At 45.9% G+C, this 25,691-nt stretch overlaps 1 protein-coding gene across 3 annotated transcripts in view; it reads right to left on the bottom strand.

Annotated features, from left to right (window-relative positions):
• The window catches only part of LOC105531308 (core histone macro-H2A.1), a 64,908-nt gene that overhangs the window by 3,213 nt on the left and 36,004 nt on the right, over positions 1 to 25,691 (bottom strand). For 2 of the 3 annotated variants that reach the window (XM_011969197.1, XM_011969196.1), the window contains exons 5-8: positions 22,959 to 23,069; positions 15,426 to 15,525; positions 8,438 to 8,527; positions 5,640 to 5,814 (exon numbers count right to left, since the gene is read on the bottom strand). In XM_011969197.1, the coding sequence (XP_011824587.1) occupies positions 5,640 to 5,814; positions 8,438 to 8,527; positions 15,426 to 15,525; positions 22,959 to 23,069 (476 nt within the window). The remainder of the gene's footprint in view (positions 1 to 5,639; positions 5,815 to 8,437; positions 8,528 to 15,425; positions 15,526 to 22,958; positions 23,070 to 25,691) is intronic. The other variant, XM_011969198.1, reaches the window with a different exon arrangement.

Here is a 25,691-nt window from a genome sequence, read left to right as displayed (position 1 = left end):
TGATTCAGCAGGTCTAGCAACTTTTGAGAACTGCTGTTCTACAAATAGCCAGCATGGACTTCATAATCTAAGCTGGCAGGGTGGACCCAGATGTTGAGGATCTGCAAATGGGGGAGGGAAGTCAGCATCAAATGTTTTAGACTTGCAGTGCCCACACCTGCCTGCACTCCCATTTAATAGCAGACTGTGCCACCGGAATGTCCCTGGCCTTGCAAGCATTTCAAGATTGTTGGTGGGTGAACATGAATCTGGATTTGTTTCCAGGAAAACCCTTTGTTGACAAATCCATCCCTCTGTCCTAGGAAGCTACAGCCTAAGAAAGAAACCCTGCGATGGGACTGCGGCTGCTCTGGACTGCGCAGGCTGCCAGGAAGGAATGGCAGAGGTAACGGCTTTCCTAACATTTTCTGGTGGGTCGCAAAATGTCTTGCTGCCAGTTAGAATGCCTGTAGCAAAATGGAATGTGTAGGTGGACGCCCTGCAAGAGCACTCCACACAAAGCCCTGAGGCCTCCAGACAGAGGCAGCAGTAGCACACGCAGCAGCTGGGGCAGGTCAGACCCAGGTCTGCCTCTGAGGCATGGGTGGCCTGACAGCCCTACTCCCTCCAGGGTAGAGAAGCAGAGTGGTTAAAAGCTCAGGATTTCCCGGAGTCACACAGGATTTGAGTTGTGGTCCCGCTTCGGTGCCTTGTTTCCCCATCCTGTGCAATGGAGTCAGAGTATGGGACAGGAAAATGCACAGCAAGCATGGCACAGAGAGTCTTCAGTTAAGAGGAACTGTCTATAAAGTAGGTGGCTTTGAAGGGTCTTTTAAAAGGCTCATGCAGTAGAAAACTGCCTCCTCCACCCTCGTCCCTGGGATAGCTGTGACTGGGTGACTGCTGTTGTCCTTGCAGTTACACTGTGCTAACAATGTTGGCCTCGGAACCCAGAGAGCTGCTGGCCATGACTGTGGGCATGCAGCAGCAGGGACTACACAGAGGCTCCCCGGCGCAGTACTGACTACTTTCAGGCGCACTCATGCCCACTGGTGTTGCATCTTTAGCTTCTCAGCTGGGTTCACTTGTTGCTTGTATAACCACGGCCCCTCTGAATAGCCATTCTTGCCTGGCCTGGCCTCTGTGACGGCCACTCTGTCCTACAGCTGCACTGCCCTCTTTTCAGACCAGATGCTGCAGAGCAAGAGGGGCTAAGGGCTTCCACTCTAGAGTCAGAATTGGGTTTGAATCCCAGCTGCTGTGGGCCAGGGCATTAACCTCTCTAAACATTAGTTTCCTCCACTAGACATTAGGTGTTTCAGGGGTCTATGCAATGATGACAATGGTGGTGATGATGAGGCTGCCAGTGCTGCGGCCACCATCAGCCCCGCCCAGGAGCTGTGCACTGTGTGTTGTTGCCACTCTCTTCAGCCCCTGATCTGGCCTGTGGGTTGTGTTTATGGAATATTCCTTAAGTTCCTCTGGAGTCAAGTGTTTCCTACACCATAGGGCTGGGACCTTGAGCAGACTAAAACAGACATCTGAGCTTTCCCTAAAGTCACTCCAGTTGTGTAATGACCTTTGCCTTTCCCAAGAGTACTAGACCTCAGTTTCCCAGGGCCAGTGCAAGATGCCCTCTTGGGTCAGCCTGCTCAGTAATAGCTGGGGATGTATACATTGGATGCCTGTCCCACAGTCCTGTCTGGACATGCAGGAACTCTAGGTCCACCAAGGACCACATCCCAGTTCTGTTCAGCCCTCTTCTTCAGTGGGGCTTCACCACACACCCCTGTTTTCAGTGAGCTCACTTTCCAGGGCTGGGGCCAGGCAGGTATGCAGCAAATCCAGGTTAGGAGCTCATTAGGGACCTCAGAGAGTCACAGGGGAAGAGGCTGTATCCTGGGAGTCCAGGGAGATTTTCTGGAGCAGCCAGACTGGGAGCTTGCCCTTGATGACTGGGGAGGAGTAGAGGTGGATTCTGGTATTCTTTGTCTGTCAGTCACTTAGGGTATAGACATTCTTCTGCTAAAATTAGGTCCCCCTCGCACTGTGCTGTGGGCTGCTCTTAGGCCTTTACCATTTTTTAGTAATTGCCAGGTTGTTTGAAGTTGCCCCAAACATAGGCCATTTTGATCCAAGTCATTAGGATCCTGAGCCGAGAGCAACGGTATACAGGAAAGAGAACATTCAGAAGCAATGGTGATGGGGCCACCACTCCCCTGAGCTGTGCCCCCTGCAGCTAGAGAGGGGATTGGGCAGCCCCAAAGTGGCCTCTCACTCGAGGCCCCCAGGCTTTGGGTAAATGAAAAATTCTCCCCTATTCAAAGGCCAAAGGCCTTTGAGTTTCTGTCCTTTTATCTCACCTCTGAGGCCAGTGGTTAGGAGGAGAAAGAGGCTGATGGCTATACTTGGGCAGGTCAGGGAGTTCCCAGGTAGTGTTTTATGCAAAGAGAGTACACAGGCAGGGGACAGCCCTGTGGTGGGATGAGAGGAGGTAGGATCTGGGGTCTGGCTGACCAGTGGTGACAGGAGGCAGGGGTTCCATGAGCCTAACAGCTCTGAAGCCAAGGGCTTCCGATCAAATTCTTGCTCTACCACGTACAAGTTGACCTCAAATGAGTTACTTAACCCCTCCATGCTTCAGTTTCTTTGCCCTTGAAAGGAATAATAATGCTCACCTTGTAGGGTTGCTGTGAGATAATGCAGATAAAGGGTTTAGCACAGTACCTGGGGCTCAACACATATCCATAAATAGTAGCTTGAAAAAAAAAACCACTTTCCTTTTAAGCTCATAAATCTAAGGAAAGTTTAATCAAAGCCCCAAACTAGTATTCTCTATGTACTACCCCTCTGGAGAGGGGTCACCCCTAATGTCAAACAGAGCTGAGGGAGTAGGGGTATCCATAAATATCATGACCAGAATGACTGAGGACAGGATGTCCAGATGCCAGGGCCTCACTTGCCCCCAGCAAGGCCGACAGGCTGGAGGGAGCCATCACACAGGTGTGGTTGTGGTCATCTTCCACATTAGGCTGTGTCGCTGGGCCTCAGCTAAGAGAGTGATCCTTTACCAACGGCTCTTTCCCAACATGCTTACATTTATACTGTTTTAATCCCAACATTACTTTCATGCCAGAGACACTGGATGCAACAAACAAGCTGTTTTATTTCCCGTCCTAAAACCCACTGTGATTTACTGGCTGGCTCTGGTGTAATCCCATTTTTTTACTCATGAAAGAGAGGGCAGCTGTTTACACAGCTCTGTGGGGTGAGGTCTGCCTGGCAGATGTGGCCTGGGTAGCTGTACACATGTGCTGCCTTGGGCATTTCCCCCCTTAAAGCTTTCAATTGATTATTTTTATTCCTACTTTTTACTCCATGAAAAATGTAAATAAGTTTGTAATAACAGATGCTCTTTTATGAGAATTACTTTTATGCTTCAATTAAAAATTTCTCAATACCCATATGAAAGGGTGTGAAATTATTACCTCCAATAAAGTTTCCTATTGCCTCCCTCTTCAGAAGCACCTTTCATCAGAGCAGATCAAAGTGCATCCGAAGCACTAATTAACTGAGACTCAGAACCATCTGTGAGGAAGGGCGGTCCCTACAGTCTCACTTGCTGATAAGGCAGACCAGGGCAGAGAGGTTGATTCATTTAACCAAAGGTCACACAGGACAGGAGAGCTGAGGGGCCTTACTCACAGAGCTCCAGGACCAGACAGCCCAGAGATGCAAGGCCAGGGAACGGGGAGGCAAGCCTGCCCATAGCTCACCAACTGGTGAGGGGCTGCTGAGGAAATGCTCATTCTTCTGTTTTTCCCTTGACTGGGAGAAGTGGGGGCAGCAATGGGTGGCAGGCAGTGATAGAGGCTTCAGAGAAGGTTCAGGCGCAACCGGAGATCTTTCCCCCAGAGCCTGGTACTGGTGGGCCCTTCCAGTCACACATGGCCTTGGCCACAGAAAGCCCTGGGGAATGGTGGCAGTGCCCATCTGCCTGTGGACAGGGTCTTTTGCTAGGCAGAATGTCAAGTGACAGGAAGCCCATCCCGTACTAGTTCTGCCACCAGTACTTGAGGTGTGGGACCTCAGTGATGGCAGCATGCAGGAGGCAAAATCACGAGGCCTGCCTAAGCGGAAAATGGCAAAATGTACTCTCTATCCTCTCGAAAGTTTGGAAGGAAAGTGTTTGAGAGAGCAGCTTTCTATCAGTTCATGACATGGTTCTGAGGACCGTTGCTCAGGCTCGCCCAGAAGGAAAGGACAGCCTGCAGGGTCACAGGCAGTTGGTGCTACACAGCCCTGCCTTCCTTGGGTGCTGGGAGGAGCTGATGGGCAGAGACCCCAGAAGGCTCACAAGCTGGGATGGGAAGCCCCAGGAGCAGTGGCAGGTACTCTGTCCAAAGTGAGCCATCTGCCAACACAGAACCCCAGGTTATGGCTCCTCTTGGGCGCAAGTTGTTAACAGCTGCAGCCTCTAAAGGCCAGTTTCTTTTTGCTTCAGTGCCCAATGCAGACCTTGAGCCTTCCAGAGGCCTTGGACTTAGACCTTTGGTAGGGAGGACAATAGTGATGGGCAGTGGGACACAATCTCAGAGGTGGCTCTGCCCTGACAGGTCCTCATGTCTGCATCATGGGACACATTTCTGAAAGCACTCTGCCTTCTAAGAGCTCCTTTAATTTCTAGAGCAACCCTGAGACACTGCATGGGGGGATTATTATGCCAACTTCTCAGAAAGGGATTAATTTACATGTCATCACTCACCTGGTTAGTGGCCAAGCCAGGACGCAACTCCAGACCTGACCCCTAAGCCAGAGTGCAGTGCTGCTCCAACAGGCAGGAACCTGATAGGTTATTTGCTGACATCTTCGGGGTATACAACCAGGGAGGTATTGAGGGGGTTGCCCTGAGCCCTACCTGCATCATCAGCTGTCGAAAAACTAGGCTTCTCCCATGGTGGTCCTCTGGGTATGTGTATGTCTTAGGGGCAGTTGTATTGCTCGTGAAGACCTTGGTGAGTCTACCTGGGGATTTTCTGGGACAGGAAGTGGAGTAGGGCCCAGCCCTGTTTAAATCTCACGTAATTCCCCATTCCATTCCACCAGGTCCCATTACCTCATTAGCAGACCAGCAGGGTTACCTAGGGCAGTAAGACAGTGAGTCATGTAGAGACACAGGTTCTCAGGAGGTGGAAGATGCTTGTGAGTAGAAAGGAAAGGGGTAGAGGGCTTTATCCAAAGAATACTGTGGTTTGGGTGGCAGACTGTAACACAGCTATAGACTTATTCTGAGACAGCCAAGCTGTTCATTTGTATCCCTGTTATTCATACCTCCAGATCTTCTCCACCCATCTAAGTCACTGTGCCCTTCAAAACTTGCTCTCTGAGGCGCCATTTCTGTGGTCCCAGTACACCCTGGGGTCCCCTTCTGTGATGACATTTGCTATCAAAACTGAAGTTTTATATCATCCTTGGGATTTGGATCTGATTGTCCCTCACCATCATTTAATGTCTGCATTCTTCCCTATGTCGTGCATCTGGTCTCCTTGGTTAAGGCAGCCTCCGCGGGCCTTGCACAGAGTGACAGCACCACAATTATGGGCGATGTGTGCACAGAGAGACACACCCATGACTGATATGTAACAAGCATGTGCCCCTACCTGCCGCTGCCGATGGATGGAAATGCAATGGATTTCAGCTTCTTATCGTCAGCCAGGGCCAAGCAGTTTTTCACTGTCTTTTCCAGAAGTTCTTCACATTTGTCTGCACCCCAGACTGGACTATTACAGTGGATCACAAACTTGGCAGGCAGGCCGTGACCTGCGCTTACGGCAGCTAGTGGTGGGGGGATGAAACAGAAATAGTGAGCTCTGGTTCACTACAAAGCACAAGATGCCAAACACAGACCCACTCCCCTGCCACCATACATCTTCCTGGGCCCTCCAATGGCCTGTGTCTGAGGAGTTCCACAGCTGTCTGCTGCGTTGTGATTCCAACGTGAGCTCGAGCCAAGAACTGCTCATCATTTAGTCTTTTCACTTGAAGAGGGGAGCCAAGCCAAGCCACACCCTTGGAAAGTTGGCATTACAATATGTCACCACCAGGAATTTTGACCAAGTTCGTAGTAAGCCTCTCTCCACTCTCAGAAAGCCTACACAGTTCTCCCAGAGGCAGAGCCTTACCCATCTAACTCAACTGAACACAAACTCAACTAAACATGTCAGAACATCTGCAGCCTTAAAATAATTGTTTTGGGTTTCCAACCCTCCTTCTTTAAGTCGACTGGTGTGCTAATTATCGACTTGCACACCAATATGATGTATTTGTCTCTACTATGATGTATTCTCTAAATCTCCCAGACCCACTTCAGGACAAAGCTACCAGGAAAGCAACTGCTTTAAATGATCTGCTAAGCAAACTGACCAGCATCTCCGCTGCCATTGTCTTCTCCCTGCTGAAGATGGCCTCACTGTGTGAATAACTGATCCTGTTTGTGGCAGAATTAGCTTAGTTTTTAAGGAACTGTTTTTTCTTTTCCTAGAAGAGGGGCCCCTTTCCAGCTATACATCTCCACCAAAAAGACTTGCCTTTCCCTTGCCAGATCTAAGGACACAGGCCTGGGGTCTGCCACAAACTGCAAAGTACCATGTCTCCCAGAGCATGTTCCAGAATCCCCGTCCATAGATGCTCTGCAAAGAAGGTTTTGGGGGCACTGGGTTTAGGGGGTGCTGCATGCTATGCTTCTATACAGGAGCACATTAGAGTCTCCATACCACTGCTAAAGTAAAACATCCAAACTTTTTGTATTTGGTTGCGTATTTCTGAAACCCATTTTTTTTTTTTAATGGAATATCTTTACAAGGGGTATGTGTTGTTATGGTCATGTGGTAGATACTGGAGAAGGAGCGATTTGTGGGTAGTGTCTCATGGTACAGTAGAAACAGCTCAGTCACAGGGCATGAATTTGAGTCCTGGCTCTGCTTTGTGATTGGGTTTGAGAACTCTAGGCTGACCTACAAAAACCTGACATTATGGCATTGAATTAAACCAGTGGGTTTATCCCCATGAGAAGTCATGGCTAAACTATGCATAGAAAAGGACTGGAAAGAAACATTAACAGTGACTATCTTTGCACAGTGGAACAGGAATATGTTTTATTTGCCTCTTTATACTTTCAAAATTATTTTAAAGCAGTTTCTAAAGTAGCTGTTAAAATCAAAAACAAAAGTGTTATTGAAACAAGCAAAAGTATCTTGAACCATGCTACACCTAATGGGTTTGCATCTGCTGTGGCTGAGGTTTCCCACAGAGTTTGGTACATGGCAGCACCAGGCTGCCTCCTACCAGGCCTTGTGCCAAGGGCTACCAGCAGTACTCAAGCTGGAACCCTGATGGGAAGAGACCCACAGGCTGGTCAAACAGGTGTTTTAAAGGGACTGGCGGAAGGCCAGCTGCCCCTGGCTAGGTAGTTAAAACTGTGTATGCCTTCCCTTGTACAGTGTGGGACTTTGGTGGTACTGCCTGGAAGAACTTTATAATTAGTGCCCTGTATGTCATGCCCCTTGCAGGCAAAACAGAAGTGGCAGAGCAGAGGTCAAAGGCACAGATCAGCAAAGGGAATCCTTCTGGATCCTGAGACTAGCCTGAAAGGGGTGTCATTTGTCACTAGGAATAGAGGGGCAAGGCCTGGTGGACCCTCCAAGAGAGAGCTTATGCGAAAATTATCAATGTCCAACTTTAGTTAAGATTCATTTTTAAAACGGAGGATTTAAAAGACAGGATAGGCATTGGAATTGGGTAGTAAGAAGAGAAAACCAGAGCCCAAAGTGAGGAAATGGGTGATCTGTCCTCACACAGTTGGTGGTGGAGCCGGGCCTCCTCACTGACTCAACTCTCAGGTCCTCAGGAGGTCCTCTGTCCTGTATACCCCAAATGACCACCTAAATTCAGGCCTGAAGCAGTAAGAAGTACCCTGCCTCCAGGTCTTAGCAGTAATTCTCCCCACATCAGATGCCAAGTTGTTTTCTTCCCCTTATACCAGGGAAGGTGTAATTGGCAAATGAGAAATGTGTATTTATACGTTTCCTATTACAAACATGGATGGCTGAAGATTTTTAATTAGCATCTCTCACCAGCAGTTTTGCAAATGGCTCAGTATCACTCCCTCTCAGCTCTTAGATGTACCAAACTCAGCTCCTATAATTTCTTAAAATTTGAGATCTAGACATCAAACATATAGGAGCTATTTTAAGTAATAAAAAAATTCAAAGGTGATTTTCCTAGACAACCTGCATGTGATGAAACTCTAAGTTATAAAGCTACAGGCTGTCCTTGGCCTCCATCTTGAAGATGCGGCTATATTGCCATGCACCTCTAAATTCTAAGCCATCTCACAAAATGGTTTTCCTAATACTGCATGTGCCACAACCAAATAAGCACGGTGGCTTTCCCACCTCACCTCCAGCTACTTCCAAGGGCCCGTTCTTTTTCCGGAGTTCCAGGACAGCTTCCACAAACTCCTTGCCACCTTTCTTCTCCAGCGTGTTTCCTAGACAAGGACAGGGTGGGGTCAGGTTGCCATTCTGTGTCTCTGGCACACACAGACACTTAGCATGTCAGGTGATTACATACTTCAAATGATCTATTAAATTTCCATCACGCTGCAAAACAGGAACTAAGCCTTGGCTGAGTTAGTAAAGTAAAATTGAGAAGGGCTTGTCATCACCAGTTACTACCCTCACATTGCTGCTTCATCTGGCTGTCTCCGCTGCCCCTTATTTGGGTCTGACTCAGGGTGATCACGGATGTGACAGAGATGTGAAAGAGACAGGAGATGCTTGTTTTTTTTTTTGCAGACATGCTTGTCCTGGATGCTTTTCACTGGCATGAGATACCAGCTGGTACTGGTTTCCAAGACTAATGCCTGCCTTGGGTTTTCTTCTCTGTCTCTGGGGAGAACCCCCAAGTAAGGAGGTTTCAGCAGCATACAATGCTCCCATCGAGAGGCCAGCTCTCCTCCTGGCAGTAGGCCTAGAAGGAAGTGTTCATACTTGGCCACCTTTTTGGACCAGCATTATTACCGTGCTTAGTTCCTGTTTTGCAGCTTTGGTCTCATATGCAAATACAAAATAAAAAAGACGGTATTTTCTTAATTACACTAATGATTCAGAATTGTTTTCAGTAAAGAAGGGCAACATCAGAAGCAGAGCTTAAAGATTAATCTGTATGCTATAAAAAGCTTGGAAAGGAGGATGTCTAACTGCTCAGGACCAGATTCTTTAATAAAAGCCAATGGAGGTTGGGAGCAATGTATTTTCTTCAATTAGGGCACTTGCTAAGTAATTAATTTCTGCTGTGAAAACCAAGTTCCCAAACAAGATCACCAACACCTATGAGAACTCTGAGTTGACACTCATGTGGGATAGCAAGTGGCAATCAAAGTTAGCAACAAGATCAGCCTTTCAAGTTTGGCTAAAATGGGGTCTGAGTCTTCCTTAAGCTCTGATTCCTCAGTTTTGCACAATTTAAAGTACTTTTCCTCACAGGAGGACAAAATACTCCCCTTAAGATTCACATTTGTCTTGGAAAATTCCAGGTGCACCTGGCACAGTTCTGGTACGGGATGGTCAAGGTATATCGGAATGCACCAGCCCAAATTCTCTTTGGAGTCACCCTGCGATGATTAGGGCTAATTATCTTAGTGAAACTTGCCTCCTTTGAATGTTTGTTCTGCAGGGGTGAACTAACCCCAGGAGGTGTCTGGGAAGAAGAGGAAACAACTTGGGCCTTGTCCCAAATACAAACCAGGGCTAATGGCTAGGACTGGGCCTGTACCCACCCGCTGTAGGAAACCTGGGGTGTACAGATAAATATGACCAGCAGCCACAGCCCAGGGGAGCTCACAGCTGTGTCTGAGAGAGGGTGGTACAAACTTAGCATCCTTGAGGTAGGATTTTGTGTTACTCTTCATGATCTCAGACTGCCCTCCTGCCTTTACCTGTCCTGAAAAGCAGCACAGACTTTAAATGGCAGAGTGAGAATGTCACACCTGTTGCTGCTGCATGTTTCTAGTAAAGTCAGCATCAGAGGTGGCAGCTGAATGGACCATGCACTGGAGGAAGCAGGCTGGGGGCTTAGAGCCCAACTCCACCACTACAAAGTGGATGCAACCCAGGCAAGTGAGACCCCAATACAGGTTCACCTAAACTATCCCTGCAGCTGAGAAAAAGGAATCTGGAGCCAGAACCAGCTGGATTCCACACACTGCTGCCCCGGGGCCCAGTCTAGCCTTCACGCTTAAACCCATTCTCCAGCTTGAGGTCGGGCAACAAAAACACTGGAGGCTGGGCTAGTTAGGGTTCTCATTCTTTATTAAATTTAACTCTTTGGTGAGAACTGAGAAATTTGAAAGGTAAAATATCGTTTTTACTTTATCATGATTACCAACTCCTTTCTAAAATATTTAAGAAAATGGGCTGATTTATAATTAAAGGTATTTTATCTTAGGAAGAGTGTTTAAAAATTTTACTTATAAATATTGCTTTAATTAAAAGTGAAATTTCCAAGTTAAAATACACTTAAATGCATTTCCCAAACTTAAAAACTGAACCCTAGATTGCAGGCAATCAACCCAGTCAGGACTTGACTCCTACACACACATATGTATGCACATGTTCATGTAGACACACGTGTACTTTTTAACAAGAAACAGGCCCATTTTCAACCATATTGTCAACACTCTTATTGTAAGACTCTTGCTTTTGAGGCTTAACTCCAGGGTTAATCATAAAGCAATTGGCTTATTTGCCCCCAAGCATAAACATGTGTTACTCCCATGAGAACAAGAACATTATTTCATGCTTAGAAAGCAGGCATAAGTATCAGTGTTCAAAACAGCCTAAGCGAAAATTTAGGCTTGGACAAATGTCAGGCTAGGCCTGTGGTCTATTTCACTGTTAGAAAGAACTTTTGATGGGTAAAAGTTAATCACTGGGGCTAAGCATTCCTGCACTCGGATTCCTTCTTCCAGCAGTCTCGGGACTTCACACCAAATATGAGAAATGGAGTGATTACTAGCTTCCTCTTTTCTCCTCTCACACATCAAGGTGGGAGCTGGGACCAATTGAGGCCATGTAGGAATCTGGTTTAGCATTGGCATTGTAAAAGATATCTGGGGTCAGTACTGGTTTGGACTGGTCCGCTGGGTAGAAAAAGCCCTGCGGGGCTTTGGAAGACTGGGTTCTGATCTGGCAGTCTTTCTGCCTTGGCCAGTTGGGATGTCTGAAGCTGCTGAAGATTTCTGCAGGTGTGACACTGTCGGTGAGTGATGTGTGCCAGGGTCCTGGGCAAGCTTTTGGACCCAGGTTGCTCCTGTGGCTTGGAAGCTAATAATTCCCCACCTTGTGCTTATCAATGGGTTGTAGGCAAACATGTCAGAGGAAAAGCATTAGCACCATCCTTATTCCAAAGAGATCTATTCCAGTCACAATTCAGGAAGGACTGGGCTCTGCTGGGTGGCACAGTTGGGTCTGCCTGTTATTCCCCCAAGGCTTCAGCCCTGTCTCAAAGCTGCAACTCTGCTTCCTGGCATGGCTAATCCTGCTGGGCACGGCCTTCCTCAGCCTGCAGCAGGCAGGTCAACTTTCTCTTCTCCCTGGACCTGGGTGAGATACTTTTGCCTAGGAAGTTGCATAATTCCCATTTCACCAAATGTCCTGGATGGCAGGATGAAGCCAGGCCTTAGTAACTCCCAGCTATGACAAAGACAAGCCCTTAGTTATTTATTTTTCTCTAAATAAGCACTTCCCTCCCATCAAATGTTCATTTGGTTAAAAAAGGAAGCATCTTTCTCTTAAGCTGCCTGACTTTGGAGCTCTTTAACTCCTCCAAAGTCTTGTGAAAGGGGAGTTTAATTGCCTACAGCCCGATTTCATTTTGGCCTGGCAGACTTGGCAAATTCTGACTTTCCATCCAGTTTGTCTTTCCATCCATGTCCAAAATCCAAAATACCCAGGAGAGTGGTTAGTCCAAATTGCAGTGGCTGGGGAAGACTGAACTAGCAGTCTTTGCTAGTGATGCCAAGCAGAGCCGGGCAGCCAGAGATTGTGAGCTACTGCACATCTAGCATCCAGGACCCTTGTGAAAATCCCGATCTCCTCATCCTTCCAGATGACTTCACTGTCTGCTGACTGGAAATGTAACCATTCACTTTGGAAGCTGGTATTTGAATCCACACTCAGAGTGCTGCTCTCAGGACCAGCACATCTACTATAAAAATCATATATACACATGAGTGATACCTTACAGCAGGCACCAATCATGAGCCAGGCTTTACAAAACAAGGTGCTTTGCTTACATTTAATGTAATTCCCATCATTACCATTACTTTATAGATAGGGAGCCTGAAGCACTGAGGAGTGAAGTGACTTGCCCAGGCCCCATGATCAGTAAATGGTGACAGTAGGACTCCAGTTCCTTCCACCTAGCTCCAAAGCTGTGCTTTTTTCTATCACACGTGGGTGTCGCCTCCTCAGACAGGCCCCTCAGTGTGTTCTTAAAGCAGGATACTGTTTGATTCTCCTGCCAGGAATCTGCAGCCTCGGGATATGGCATCTCAAGTGCCCTCTGTCTTGGCCACCCTCAGCTATTTAGCACACCAGGAATCAACCTACAATGCCTTATCAGCTGCCAGGGGAAAGGAAGGTGCTTTCTGGGTCTAGGATGATGTTTCTTATGAGTAGTCTAAGGATACCATGTCAGATTGAGGTGATTTTCATGCACCTGAAGTCTGAGAACCCTAAGTGTGGGCAAGCATTTGGAAACGGTCCTCCTTGTGCACCTGAGGCTTTAAGGCCATTTTCAGGAACAAGCGTGCTTCTGACATGGAGACAGATTGGCAGGGGTTGCGGGGGTAGGGGTGGTGACCTGTGCACAGGCATCTGTGTTTGTCTGCTCTTCAGAGTGCATGCAGGTGGTCTTGGATGCCACTTGGTCCATGTGACTGTATTGTTCCTGCAGCTGAAATCATCTGTGAACCCAGTCTCCAACAAAGCTGTGTCTTGTGGGGCAGGTGAAGAAATGATTCTGCTGAACCAGTTTTCAAACCAGAAATGTCCATTTGTGAGCTGCATCAGCCAGGATGCATCACATCCTGGCTGACAGCTAGCTTTATTACTCAGGTTCACAACCCAGGGACAGGAGACCTTGGGAAGGTCAGGACAGCTGGAAGTGTGAAATGAATGCAGCCCTGCATAGCTGTCAAAGGATCAAGCTGTCTGCAGCGGCCGACTGACCATGCACACACACACTCGGCAGCACCCGGCTAGGCATTACCTACTTCACCACCGATGTAGAAGTCAGTGTTTGTCGGGTGAACGACAGCATCACTGTCGATCGAGGCAATGTCAGCCTGTACAACTTGCAACTATAACAGGTAAACAAATGTATATCAACTGTGTTGGACCGAGACCCACGCACAGGCACATTTACTAACGCCCCAATGGCAGGGCTGGCCTACCTGGTCGATTCCAACATATGAGCCCAAGGGGCAATCAGTCCACGCAGTGTGCGCACATGTGGATGGGGGTGAGGACAGGAGGAGGAGGAATATCAAATGTGACATGTTTAAATTAAACATTTGAATGACAAGTCCAAAAAAAGAGAAACACACACATGAGATCATTTCCAAAGGTTAAAAGAAATAAAATGAATGCCCCGTTTCACTTCGCAAAAGCCTATAAAGTTGGCATCCCACTGAGAAGGCTACTAAAACATGGCATCTGTTTAAAAAAAAAAAAAAGTGGACCATCAGGCCAACCAAAACAACAAGTTTCTCCATTCTGTCTGCAGCAGTCAACTTGCAGGCTTTGATTTTTATTCTTGTGACATTTACCATTTTGTCTACCTTCAAGGGATTTCTCTTGAAAACCCAGAAAACAGTATTGATATATGTAGAGGATTGCCTTTATTTTTTCCCCTCAACATATGGGCTGATCTCTATCAATATTTTTCCAGGCCCATCTCTTACTCTAGCGTGTCTTATATTTACAGTTTAATTTTTTTGTTGTTGTTTTACAGACAAGGTCTTGCTGTTGCCCAGGCTGGAGTGCAGTGGCACAATCATAGGTCACTGCAGCTTCGAACTCCTGGGCCTAAGCAATCCTCCTGCCTCAGCCTCCCGAGCAAGTAGCTGAGACTACAGGCACGTATCACCAAGCCCAGCTAAGTTTTTGACTTTTTGTAGAGATGAGGTCTATCTTACCCAGGTTGGCCTCCAACTCCTGGCCTCACTCAATCCTCCTGCCTCAGTCTCCAAAAATGCTGGATTACAGGTGTGAGCCACTGCACCTGGCCTTTGTATTTTAGTATAAAATGTGCTTTGGATAGAATCCTTGCTTTTTCTAGCTTGTGGTTTTTTGTTTTGTTTTGTTTTTTGAGTATCTGTATAAGGCAGTTGGAAAAGAAGTTCAAGCTGGACACTCTTGAGTCCAGTCCTCATGTTTTCAGCCCACTGTTACACCCAGTTCATGTGGGTCAGGCCTGGGCTCATGGAATGAGTGTATCTCCCAGTAAGGAAGTCTGCTATCTGACAAAAACAGCGGAAGCTGAGAGCTCAAGGGATACAAAATAGATTGCACTTGAGGGTTAGGAAGGAGGCTACATCTGTGTGCCTATTTCCCCTGGCAAGCCTCTACTTCGAAGAGCAGCAGAGGAGCCCTGTCGTGCCATTGAGCTGACACTGCCACATATGCAAAGATAAAGCCATAGAGGCAGGACACTTAAGGTGCACCTCTCAGCCTGCCCTGTACCATCCACCGTCTTGAACAGGGAGACACCATGGCTCTGGGGCAGTTTTCCTCTGTAAGAACTCGCTTGGAGATATTGCCCTTCTGTTTAATACCATCCTCTAGTCAAATAATTCATGAAGGTGGCATTCAGTCATATACTGTTTTCAGTTCTAAAAAAAAGTTGAAGTGATGGTAGTAAATTGTGGGCTAAAGACAGCTTAATAGCATACTGATGTGGCTTGTCTTCTCTTTCAAGCTTTGTCATTTCTAATTAAGGTTTAAATGGAGAAACTATCATTTTGTAGTTACCTGAGATTTTTCAGTTCTAAAGTAAAAACAAAAAAAACAAACAAAAACCAACACGTTTAAAAATCCCTCCCCAAGTAACCAGCAGTCAGTTTGATCATTATGGAAGAGAATTCAGATGGCAATATATTTGCAACTGAGGAGAGAATAGCCAATCACACTTAATAAAACAGACCGTTTACACTTGGAATGGCCTGGAGTAAGTCGATATTCAGTGTCTACACTCAAATATCAATCTTGGATTTGGAAATTTGGCTTGACCACTGTAAAGTCTGGGAAGATGAAACGCCTAAATTCTGGGTTCCATAACTTTTCATCTGACAGCTGGTGGTGCCGAACCCCGTCCCCAATTACCTAGGTCATCTTTAAGGTCAATGTCAGCATTGGTAGGATTGATTATGGCCTCCACCTCAAAGCCGGCTAAATTACTGATTTCACTGTGAATAAGGTTCAGCTGCAAAGAAAAGCATGAGGTGGGAAATAACAGGAGAGCTGGGAAGTCTCAGAGAAGGAGCCTTGGGATACAGGTAAAGGGCAGTGGACACTCCAAGTGCACGAGGCACAAAAGGGAAGCAGGGAGTTGCTGGCTCAAATGAACCCATTTCAAACATAAGACTCAAATGCTGCTCGGGATGCGGGAGCAAGCAAACTAGAATGAATGTTCAGAGCATGTGGGTGATGCCTGGGGCAAAAGGAAGCACAAGCCACATTCGACGAGGAGATCAACTTTCCTTTAAAGGGACTTGTGATCTGGGGGCCAAAGTAAGGCAGTTATCAGGACCTAGAATGAGTACTCATTGCTGAGGGTGGGGGCTGGTGTGACTGTCCTCATCCTTGAGTGCTGGGCTGGTGCTAACATCCTACCTGGCTTGGGCAAACCCCTAAGGGCTCTGCCATTGTCTTCCAAGTGACTATGGGTCCTTAAGGCTGTCCCCATCACTGTGACTGCTGGCTGGCTTCCCTGCCCTGCTCAGGGTGGCAAGAAGTGAGAACAGTCTGTTGCTTAGTAACATCTAATTTACGTGTTCATTAGTCATGTAATGCTGAAGTTCCCTGGTGAAACCCAGGGGAGGAAAGTTCTCCAGCAAGACAATGTGTCTTTTAAATGGTTTCCACCTTGTTGGTCAGGTTGCTCTGAGACTCAATGGGTGGCTTATTGAGCATTTTCCTTAAGTGTTATATCCAACCAATGAATTTGTTCTTTCTGAAGAGCCACTGAATGGGTGTACCCCAGCCACTGTTACTCTGTTACAATGGCAACCCTGCATCTGAGTATTTGAGGAATCCCGAGTTTGAAATTCTGTCAGAGGGGCAAGGAGAATTAATGGGCCTAGGACTGCTGTTCTGGGTCCTACTATTCCCCTTGCTTTTCTTTAGGTACAAGCACCTGCAGGAAAGCTTGCTTTTGCACATGCTCTCACAATGACATTGCTCACGCTTCAGTAACATAAATTCCTAACACCTGCAGACAACTACAATGCCTAAGTAGCCCCAGCAGAGCTGGTGCTCAAGACTACGACCTAGACCAGAATAGTGGCTGCGGTCTGCAGGGTTTACCAGGGCATGAGGCTTTGTCCAGGAGCTCACCCAGGAGAGGGCTGTGCACAAGACACTTGGGAGGGAAGCTCCTGGCAACAGAGCAAGTTGCTGCATTTCTAAGGCCAAACATTTTGCTGAAAACAAAAGCAAACAAAAAACCTGGCACTCCAGAAGCATCGGAAATATAAACCCACATTTTTGATTGCCAGAAGCAGTCAGATTCTCAAAGAGGGATGTGCTTACACTAAGAGTCATCCTCTGGGAGGAAACAGTTGTGGAATTAAGTTTTGTCATACAGCCAAAGAAGAATTCTGGCCAGGGCAGTGGACTTCATTTTTGGTTAAAGACTCAGAGAAGAGGACCAAGTTTTATTCATGTGGACTTTCTGGGTTATTGCTCCTAGCACTACAGAGTGATTTAGAGGCCACCCACACCCTTGAAGCTGAAGAAAGCCATGGGGGTGATCTCACAAAGCAAAGCTCTCAGCAGCTCAGGGCCCTGGCACCAGGTCAGAGGCACAGAAAAGAGCATGGGAGCTGGGGCCTGACTGCTGCCATCGGGGAGGAGGGGTGTGGGTGGGCACAGAGTGGGGGGCCTTAGGGTAAGGCAAGTGAACTCTCAGGATTTAGAACAAGGCCAAGGATTTTACTCTATTCTTTAGTTCTGCATTTGACTCCAAGCAAATGCTATTTATAAAAACTCAAATTAAGCCAATACTCCCCCCACCACACACCACCAAAACACACCTCACACAGTGTGAAGAGGCAGGTTGGTGAGGAAGGCAGGCAAATGAGAAAAAGACTCGATCTACTCAGTGTAATGTGGATGTGTATGCTTTTAAGGCATCTATAAATTCCTTTGTTTAAAACAATACATGTTCAATCCTTAAAATTCACACAATTTTTTCCAATTGTATAGATGTTTCTGGTGTTATATTCAGAAATGCTTCGTTGGAAAGTACCTATTTTGGCGGGCTGTGCTTCAGCTAGCCAGGAAGACCCCCGCACTGGCCTGTATCTGACTCTCTCCTGGGGAGAACCACCTGCTCTGTCTAGGGGAATGGGATTCTCTGGGAGAAACTTGGCTTTGCTGAAGCAAGGGAACAGTTGTGAACAGAACTCAAGCTCATGGAGAATTCCCAGCTTCCGTTGGACTCACTACCTTCCCGTCTGACCAGAGGCAGCCCCACTCTTGGAAGTACAGACTACAGTACCTCAGGGAGCCACTACTACTCAGCATTGAGGATTTCCTGCCAACCAAGTGCTGTTTCACTCTTCACATCTGTGGATGAGGCTAGAGTTGTGATTTTCCAACTATGCTCTGCTATGCACTGGGGCTCAGCAGAAGTCCTTAGGGTATAAGGCTGAGCCACAAAAGTTTTGTTGCTATAAAATGTGTACAAATATGTATTTTTAAACAATCTTGACTAGAAAGTGTGTGCTTGGGATGTGTGCATCAGGGGAAGAGAATGGGAAGGGGAGAAGACAAATTAATTCAAGTACTTTGGAAGGACAAATGGGTAATCAGCTTGGCAGGTGGGCCAGTGGGCAGAAGCCAACAGCGAGATGATCATGAATGAAGACAGTAGCTCCACTATACAGAAGAAAGCCCATGAGCATAGGGTGCAAATGGACCGGTACACATGTTTCTGGACAGGCTCCCACTGTCCAGTCACAAATGAATAAGCGAGATACAGCCAAGACAGAGGTCCAGTCTTAGGAGGCCCCAGGGTCCCCTCCCACCAGCCAGGGTCAGATCCAGTGGGGTTTATCAGCCAGAGGGGTGTGCGTCCATCTGAAGTACATGGCAGAGAAGTGGTCCTTGTGGGTTAGGAAATCAGAATTCTGGGAACTGTAAAAATTCCCAAAATTAGTCTGATTTTCTGGGAGGAATAAGGATCATTAATGGTTTCAGAATTTGAATAAGGTGACTGCTTCTTTGTACCATCATCGGGAAAGATAGAAAACTAAGTTTTAATCCACAGCATGAAGAATTTAAAGCAGCTATGAAGACTGTTAGCCACTGAGGAAAGTAACCATAGGGCACTGCCAGTTATAGAGCAGGAGAGGGTCCCACCTGGCTGCACAGTGGGCAGAAAGGGTCGTAGCCAAGGGACCTTCAAGATCCCTTCCAGCACCGGGATCTGATGATCCTAACCTCATTGGCTTTGCTGGGCCAGCTTCTGATACAAGCAGTACTCGAGTCTTCCCTGTGGTGGGGATGTCCGTGGAAACCCTTATTCTTTACTCATGGTATATGCTCATCAGAGTATAATCTCTTTGAAGGCAAGAGTGGGTGTGGCCCCCTAACCCTGAGTGCTGCACAGTGCCTAAGCCAGTGCTGGGGTTCCCCTGGGCATGTAGAGTTAGAACTGAACATCAAACATCCTCAGATATAACTCAGATAAAATGACTGCCCCTGCCCGCTTTCCTTTAAGGCATGGTTAATGGAAATGCCAGAGCTCAGAAATTGAGCCCTGGGCCTGGCTTGGATCTCAGGCGGCTCAGAGCCAAGCTGCCCTCGCCTGGATGGGAGGCTGGCCCCCACCATTTAGGGCAGGACAGGAGGCGGTCTGTCGATGATGACAGGGAAGGAGTGCCTGGATGGACATGCAGACTGCCTGACCTGACCTACTTGGCTACAGGAAATAGTACATTCCTTCTTGGTTCTTTTAAAAAAATATTAGAAACCCAATTTTAGTTAATGAAAGTGATTGTTAAAGATAGTGCCTGAGTGGTATGTTAAATCTAGCCTGTAACTATCAGATGTTGGTGTGTCTCATTCTCTCATAATAGACAAGGAAGGAAGCCTGGCTGGTCTCATTTCCCTGTGCTGACCACCTAAAGTGCAGTTATTTTCCTGTCCCCATAGTTCACTTCAATGAAGGGAATGGGAAGGGGAGTGTCTTCCATAGGACCCTCCTGAATGCTGTGTCTTCCCTGGGGCACACTGCAGGGCTGGCTCCTGGCCTCACAGCTATGCTGTGTGGTTCTCCCTGCACACATGTATGCCCAGCCTGGATTTCTCCAGAGGCCTTGGACCTGGCAGCAGAATCTAGTGTGTCCAGCTAGAAAGAGCCCCACAAAGATAAGGACATGGATAGACACTGCTGGATGTCCAGATGGCTGATAGCTGAGCCATTCCTTCATGGCTTTGTCAGTTTCCTAAACTATCTCAGAAGCCAGTCCTCAGCCATGGTGGGGGGGAGGGGTGAATGGTTTTTCTCCCTCACTGTTGCTTCAACTTCAAGAGCTCCCTTTCTCCTCACAGTTCTTCCAGCCCCCAGGAGAAGGGTGTGTGGATCAAAGGGAGAAAACCTATGGTACGTTATGCCTGCCTTGAATGGCCTGCGAGCTGGGGTTGCCATCTTGATCATTTGGGAGGTAAGGAGACTCGTCACAGCCTCAGACTGCCTTCCCAACTCCTTCAAATAATACTGACTCTACCAAGGAAACTTAAAGCATTTACTACTACTGACACATTAGACACATTAGAAATGTTTTTTCTCAAAACTGTAAAACCTCTGAAAAAAGGCTGCAAATCTTGGCTGAACACAAAGCAAAAGCATTTAGTTGACTCAGATTCACAGCACTGATTTCCTTTTTAAAACAATTCAACAATTTGTGTGAACATTGGGCAAAATCAGAGAGTAATGGCTGTGATGACTCCTGAGACTTCAGTATGTGAAATACATCATTAACATCAATGGTCAGGCTCCTAAGCCTGGGCCATGCCTCCTGAGTAGCTTAGCAACCATGCCTTACAGGGCTGTAGCACGCACAATATCACCTTTCTCCATCCCAGCTTGCTTGCAATCTTCAAGCACTGGTTTCAATGTCACAGATAGAAAAATGAGATTCACAGGACACAGGGTACCTATAGTCACCATTCTAAAGTACCCCTTTTGAAACATTTCCTAAACTCCAAGTCAAAGTTAATGTCTATAATATTTTAAATGTGATTTTTGTAAAAACTGTGTCAGTTTCATGATTTTTGCCTTTTTTACACTATATGCCATGATTTTCACCTGACAGTAATAGCCAATAAAAAGCCAGAAAGTAATGCTTCAAAATAATGCTCTAATGTATCAACGCTCACTCCATCTCATGCTGCAGGGGTGTAGGGTTCCAGAAAGGGCAGTTGGAACCCTAGTTTCTAACACTGGTGCTTAGGCAGACTTAAGATGCTGCTTTACTTTGGAAACATGCTGTTTATTCTGCTGAGCAGTGTCTGCAGCACTAGATCTTTGGGTGCCTCTTCCTGGATATGTGAATCTTGGGTCATAAAGTCGCAAGCACATTCAACAGGAAGGGCAGTTTCTTGGTAGCTTGGTGTTTTGTTTTCACCACTTAAAAGGGGGTGATATGGGAAAGAAGGCTAGGTGGTCTGTCCGGGTCTACATTCAACCCCTTCTCTTTTGGCTGACCATTTTATACTGGGGGTTCCAGCTTAACCATTCCTTTCAAATTTTCCCTCCAAAAGTCAAGATAAGCACATTAGTTTCACTGTTAAGCTCACTGCTTTCGTTCTCCATTTTTAAAAATAATATTAAATGATATGTTTGCAATTTATTATAGAGTACCATCACTTTTCTATGGCTGTTTGTATCCTCATCCTACCAACTCCGAGTAGGGAACAGTCAGTATTAGCCAAAATTTTACTCTACTGTATTTTATTTTTATTCGTGTGACACCTGGCCCTGAGACCAGGTTTATCTGAAAAAGAAGAGTTATGTTGCTGAGAGCTGACATGTTTCTGGCTCTTGGGAGAAGCCAGCAAGATGTCTGTGGCCTTTGCCCCCTCCCCTCCAGGGCTCACAAACAGAGCCCAGAGGAGGCCGCGATCCCATTTCTTTCAGAAGATCACAGCAACAAGAAGGGCATCTGCATTTTGCATGGACATTTGTACAGCCATATTTGCTGCTACTTTGGAAATATTTTAGTTCATCCAGCAAGGGAGGTATGAGGAATTCTGATTTGAGGCTGCCTTTGGAGTGGCTGGCAGGAGGTAGCAAGAACACAGGGAGGGGAGAGGCCAGGGTGGGAGTGCCTAAGGCCAGAGTGGGGAAAAGAGGTAGAAGGTGACCCCAGGGGCTGAACTGCTCTGTATTTCAAACAGAAGCAATGTGGATGGGTCATATTAACTTTCAATACATTACCCAAGGATATTACAGGGGTGAAAGTAGACCCGGGCAGTTGTCTTCACTGCTGAGTCAAAATTTTTAAAGGAATGAAAAATATTTTAAACAAAAACTTTCAAAGCCCCAGACCTTAAGATGACAACTAGTGCTACTTTTTCTTTTGAAAAAAATGCATACAAAATACAGAGAATGGTTAAAAATGTAAACAGTAATGGTTATTTTCTGGAACACAGAGTCCACCACAGGAATTGCATCATGAGAGAGAGTGCAATTAGTGACAGAAAGAGGGAAGGGGGTAGGAGGAGAACTTGCAATGACGTGAGCGAGGGAACCGTGTCACTGTGATGCAAAAGAAATTGACAGTGAGGGTTTAAAAATGATGCAGCTTCAGATCCAAGTTTGTTACCACATTCAAACTAAACACAGATTAACTTGGAAGGTCAAATTCATTCCTTTAATTTTTTAAGTATAGGATTAAAAAATTAAGAAGACCTTAATTCTTTCTTCCCACCCCTTTTTTGGTGTCAATAAAGAAATATTAGTTAACTCTCATTCTCAGGTCTTAAAAGCCTTTGCATCATTTTTATTTTCAATAAAAGTGAATCATCTTTTACAAAACCATGGCGTCCTGGCAAAGTTGCATCACTGGGGCGGCTGAAAATATATTGCCCATGGTTAAAACAAACAAACAATTAACTGGAAGAGTCATCTGGTGGTTCAGTGAAGAAACCCAGTGCACCCATCAGTACAGTCTGAAAACAATCCCCTGTAGAGGCCTGCATCAGACCTGAGGCTCTACCTTTAGTGCCCCCCAGGACAAGCAGGCTGCCGGCTAGATTGTTCACCTTCCACCACCAGGGCTTGACTTCTGCCTAGTTCCCTGGCTGGTGCTATCTGATGACCAGTTTATCCCACAGAAGCAGCTCCTCCTCCAGACTAACCAAGGGTCTCCATCTCCCACAGGAGCCTCCTGCCCTCTTCTTTTTTACCACTGTCTCCCTTCCCCAGCTGCCAGGGTCCTCCCTCAGCATTGTGGCCTCCCCAGCACTTAGCCCTCTCTGAGGCCACTCCCAAAGCTCACGGCGCACTCTGTCTACCCACAAGGCTGGGAGTGGCCCCTGGGGCCCCCCCAGCCTTCCAGTGGAGATGGCCTGTGCCCATCTGTCCCTTGGGTCCCTCGAGTAGACTGAGGCCGCGCATCTGCCTACCTTCTGGCCGAGGAAGAGGCTCTTGGTGGAGAGGACTGTGAAGCCGTCGGCAGGTGTGCCCTCGGTTGTGCTGTCGGCGCTGGCTGCCTTACTGACTTCACCCTGCTTCTTCTTGCACAGACGGAAGGGTCAGAATGTGGGCCACACAGACACAGGCATCCTAACAGAGAGGCAGCTCCCAAGCCTCACCCATAACACCCAAGGGGAAACAGGAAACTAAACCACAACCAGTTCTCAGCATTTCTCCAAGGGGGAGCTCTGACTCATTTTGAGGTACAAGAGTTCTATGGAGTGTGTTGTTATATTTTAATCACTTTATGATCTTAAAAAAAAAAAAGTCACTTAAAGGTAAAACTTCACTTTACAGTGATCATTTAGAATAGAACCATTTTCATAAATTCAGACCAAGTAATGTCTCTTAATTAAGGATCTTCAAGTGTCTTTCCTTTCTAGATGTCTGCAATACTATTAAAGCTTAAGAGGAAAAACTGTTCTAGGTCACTAGTTCTCAAAAAGCAGACTAAGGACTATAACCCTCCAACCTTCCTGACTCCAGAAGGTCAGACTCGCTTCCACCCTCCTTCGTTAAAGCCAGCGTTAGAGAAGGATGCATGTGGTGGCTGTGGTGAACCATCTGTCTCTCTGGGGACCCCCTGAACCCAGTAGTGGGCATGGTTCTTGGCTTGGTCTTCAGCTTCTTCCTCAGCATCATTAAGACTGAAATATATATGCCCTGGAGTTCCCAAGGATCTTCTGAGAGAGGTACATGACATGGAGAGTTTAAGAAACCAGCTTTCCGATCGTCTGCTTCCTAACATTTTCCTACAACTGATTTGCCCTAAGAAGGATCTACACCTGTGGTCAAGATTCCACACCAGAGCTCCTTTCATAACTACCCTCCTCTCACTTCCCAGAGTAAATATTAATATGGCACACCACTGTGGGAGTAGGGATGCATGTTTTTGGCATATTTGTATTAAGGACAAAGCCTGTATTAGAAATTGATACTCTAGCTAATTTGGAGATTTTCTGCATTAAAATAAATTGTAGAGTAAGGATAGTGAGAACAACATCGGTTTTCATTTAGACACTTCACCTTTCTCTTCCCCAAATTATTAACAAAAAGTACTTCACTCCTGAGGGAGGGTCTAGTGGGAGGAAATCCAGAAAGAAGGGGTGAGAAATATTACAGATGGCCATGCCTTCCTGAAGAATAAATCTGAATAAACTCAGGGCAAGGCCTGTGTCCTATCCATTTGCCTATTTAGGATTCAAATTCATTAATATGAGCATATTAACATTTTTTACTTACAATGAAAAGTAAGGTCTAATTTTGCTAACGGCTTTTAACAACAAGGGCTGATTTAGCAATTATGTTATATGGCAAACATTTTTCCCATATTTAGTGAGCTAAATCTGAAGTTCCAAGGTTACACTATAAATGAGAGAAAAAGCATTTTATCAAGAAATATAGTACTGGCAAAGATACATTACAATTATCACTATTTTGATTTTCCTATTGAGTGTTTACCATTTGATGAGTGAAAGAGAAACAGGTATAATCAACAACTATACGGTAAATCTTGGTGATACACTTTTTGATATACTTTTCAGGAGCCAAGAATAGGAAAGGCTGTATAACAGACTTTCACAAGTCAGGTGTTTTTAATTCCGCTTTCAACAAAACTGAAGCAATACCTAATTGAGTTAATAGCTGATAGATCTTCAGAAAATAGACTGGTGAAGTTAACAGTAATGGAACAGCATTGATTTCTTCACTGTGACCATGTGTACCACGGTTATGTGAGATGTTAACAATGGGGAAACTGGGTGAGGGATATTCGAGAACTCTCTGTACTACCTTTGTAACCCTATGTAAATCTAATGCTATTCTAAAATAAAACGTTTATTACAACAAATTGATGAGATTACACTATGTACTGTTGGCATATATCAAAGAGTTCAGAGGACTGAATGATGTTGCTATAAGAAAACCGTTTCCATTTCAATTTTTTTAAGTGAAGATTTTCCAGACATTCATATCTAGAAATATAAAAAAATAGTAGGCTGAGCCCTGTTTCATTTCAACAATAAGTAATATTCAACTCAGGATACTTGAACTAGTTAGGGGGGAAAAAATCCACCCAGCCCATTACAAGATGCTTTTCCAATAAAATTTTACTTTTCCTTAACAGTTATTAGAATTTGTAATGCATTTGTCAGTTTGAGCAATTGTATATTATTAATAAATGTGCTAACTATTCAATCTTGTAGAATCTACTATTTAGCACTTTTATAAAAGTAAAAAAAAAAACTTCTTCAAAATTGAAATTTATATACATTATTTTTGTTGCAGAACTAAAAAACAGAACAGAAATGTGTTACATTAAGATGAAAGTTTGTGGGGTAAGCAAAAGAGAAATAAGGAGAAAATAATGTAAACTTTCCAACTGTTAAAAATGATCAGAGGACATAAAAGTGATACTATTCTAAAGTTTGAACTCTTAAGTTTTGTATTTGGGTCCTGACTCCCCTAACAGCGTGACTGTGGGAAAACTGTTCCCTTTCCCTAAGCCTTAGATTCCTTATTTGGAACATAAGACTGAGTCTGGGAGTGGTGGTTCATGCCTGTAATCCCAAGACTTTTGGGGGCCAAGGCCAGAGGATACCAGCCTGGGTAACACAGCAAAATCCCATTGCTACCAAAAATGGAAGGGGAGGGAAGGGGAGGGG

The sequence above is a fragment of the Mandrillus leucophaeus genome, unplaced genomic scaffold (genome assembly GCF_000951045.1).
Source record: "Mandrillus leucophaeus isolate KB7577 unplaced genomic scaffold, Mleu.le_1.0 Scaffold88, whole genome shotgun sequence".
NCBI lineage: Eukaryota > Metazoa > Chordata > Mammalia > Primates > Cercopithecidae > Mandrillus > Mandrillus leucophaeus.
The sequence above is the reverse complement of the archived record's forward strand: the minus strand, read 5'-3'. Positions and strand labels throughout refer to the sequence as shown.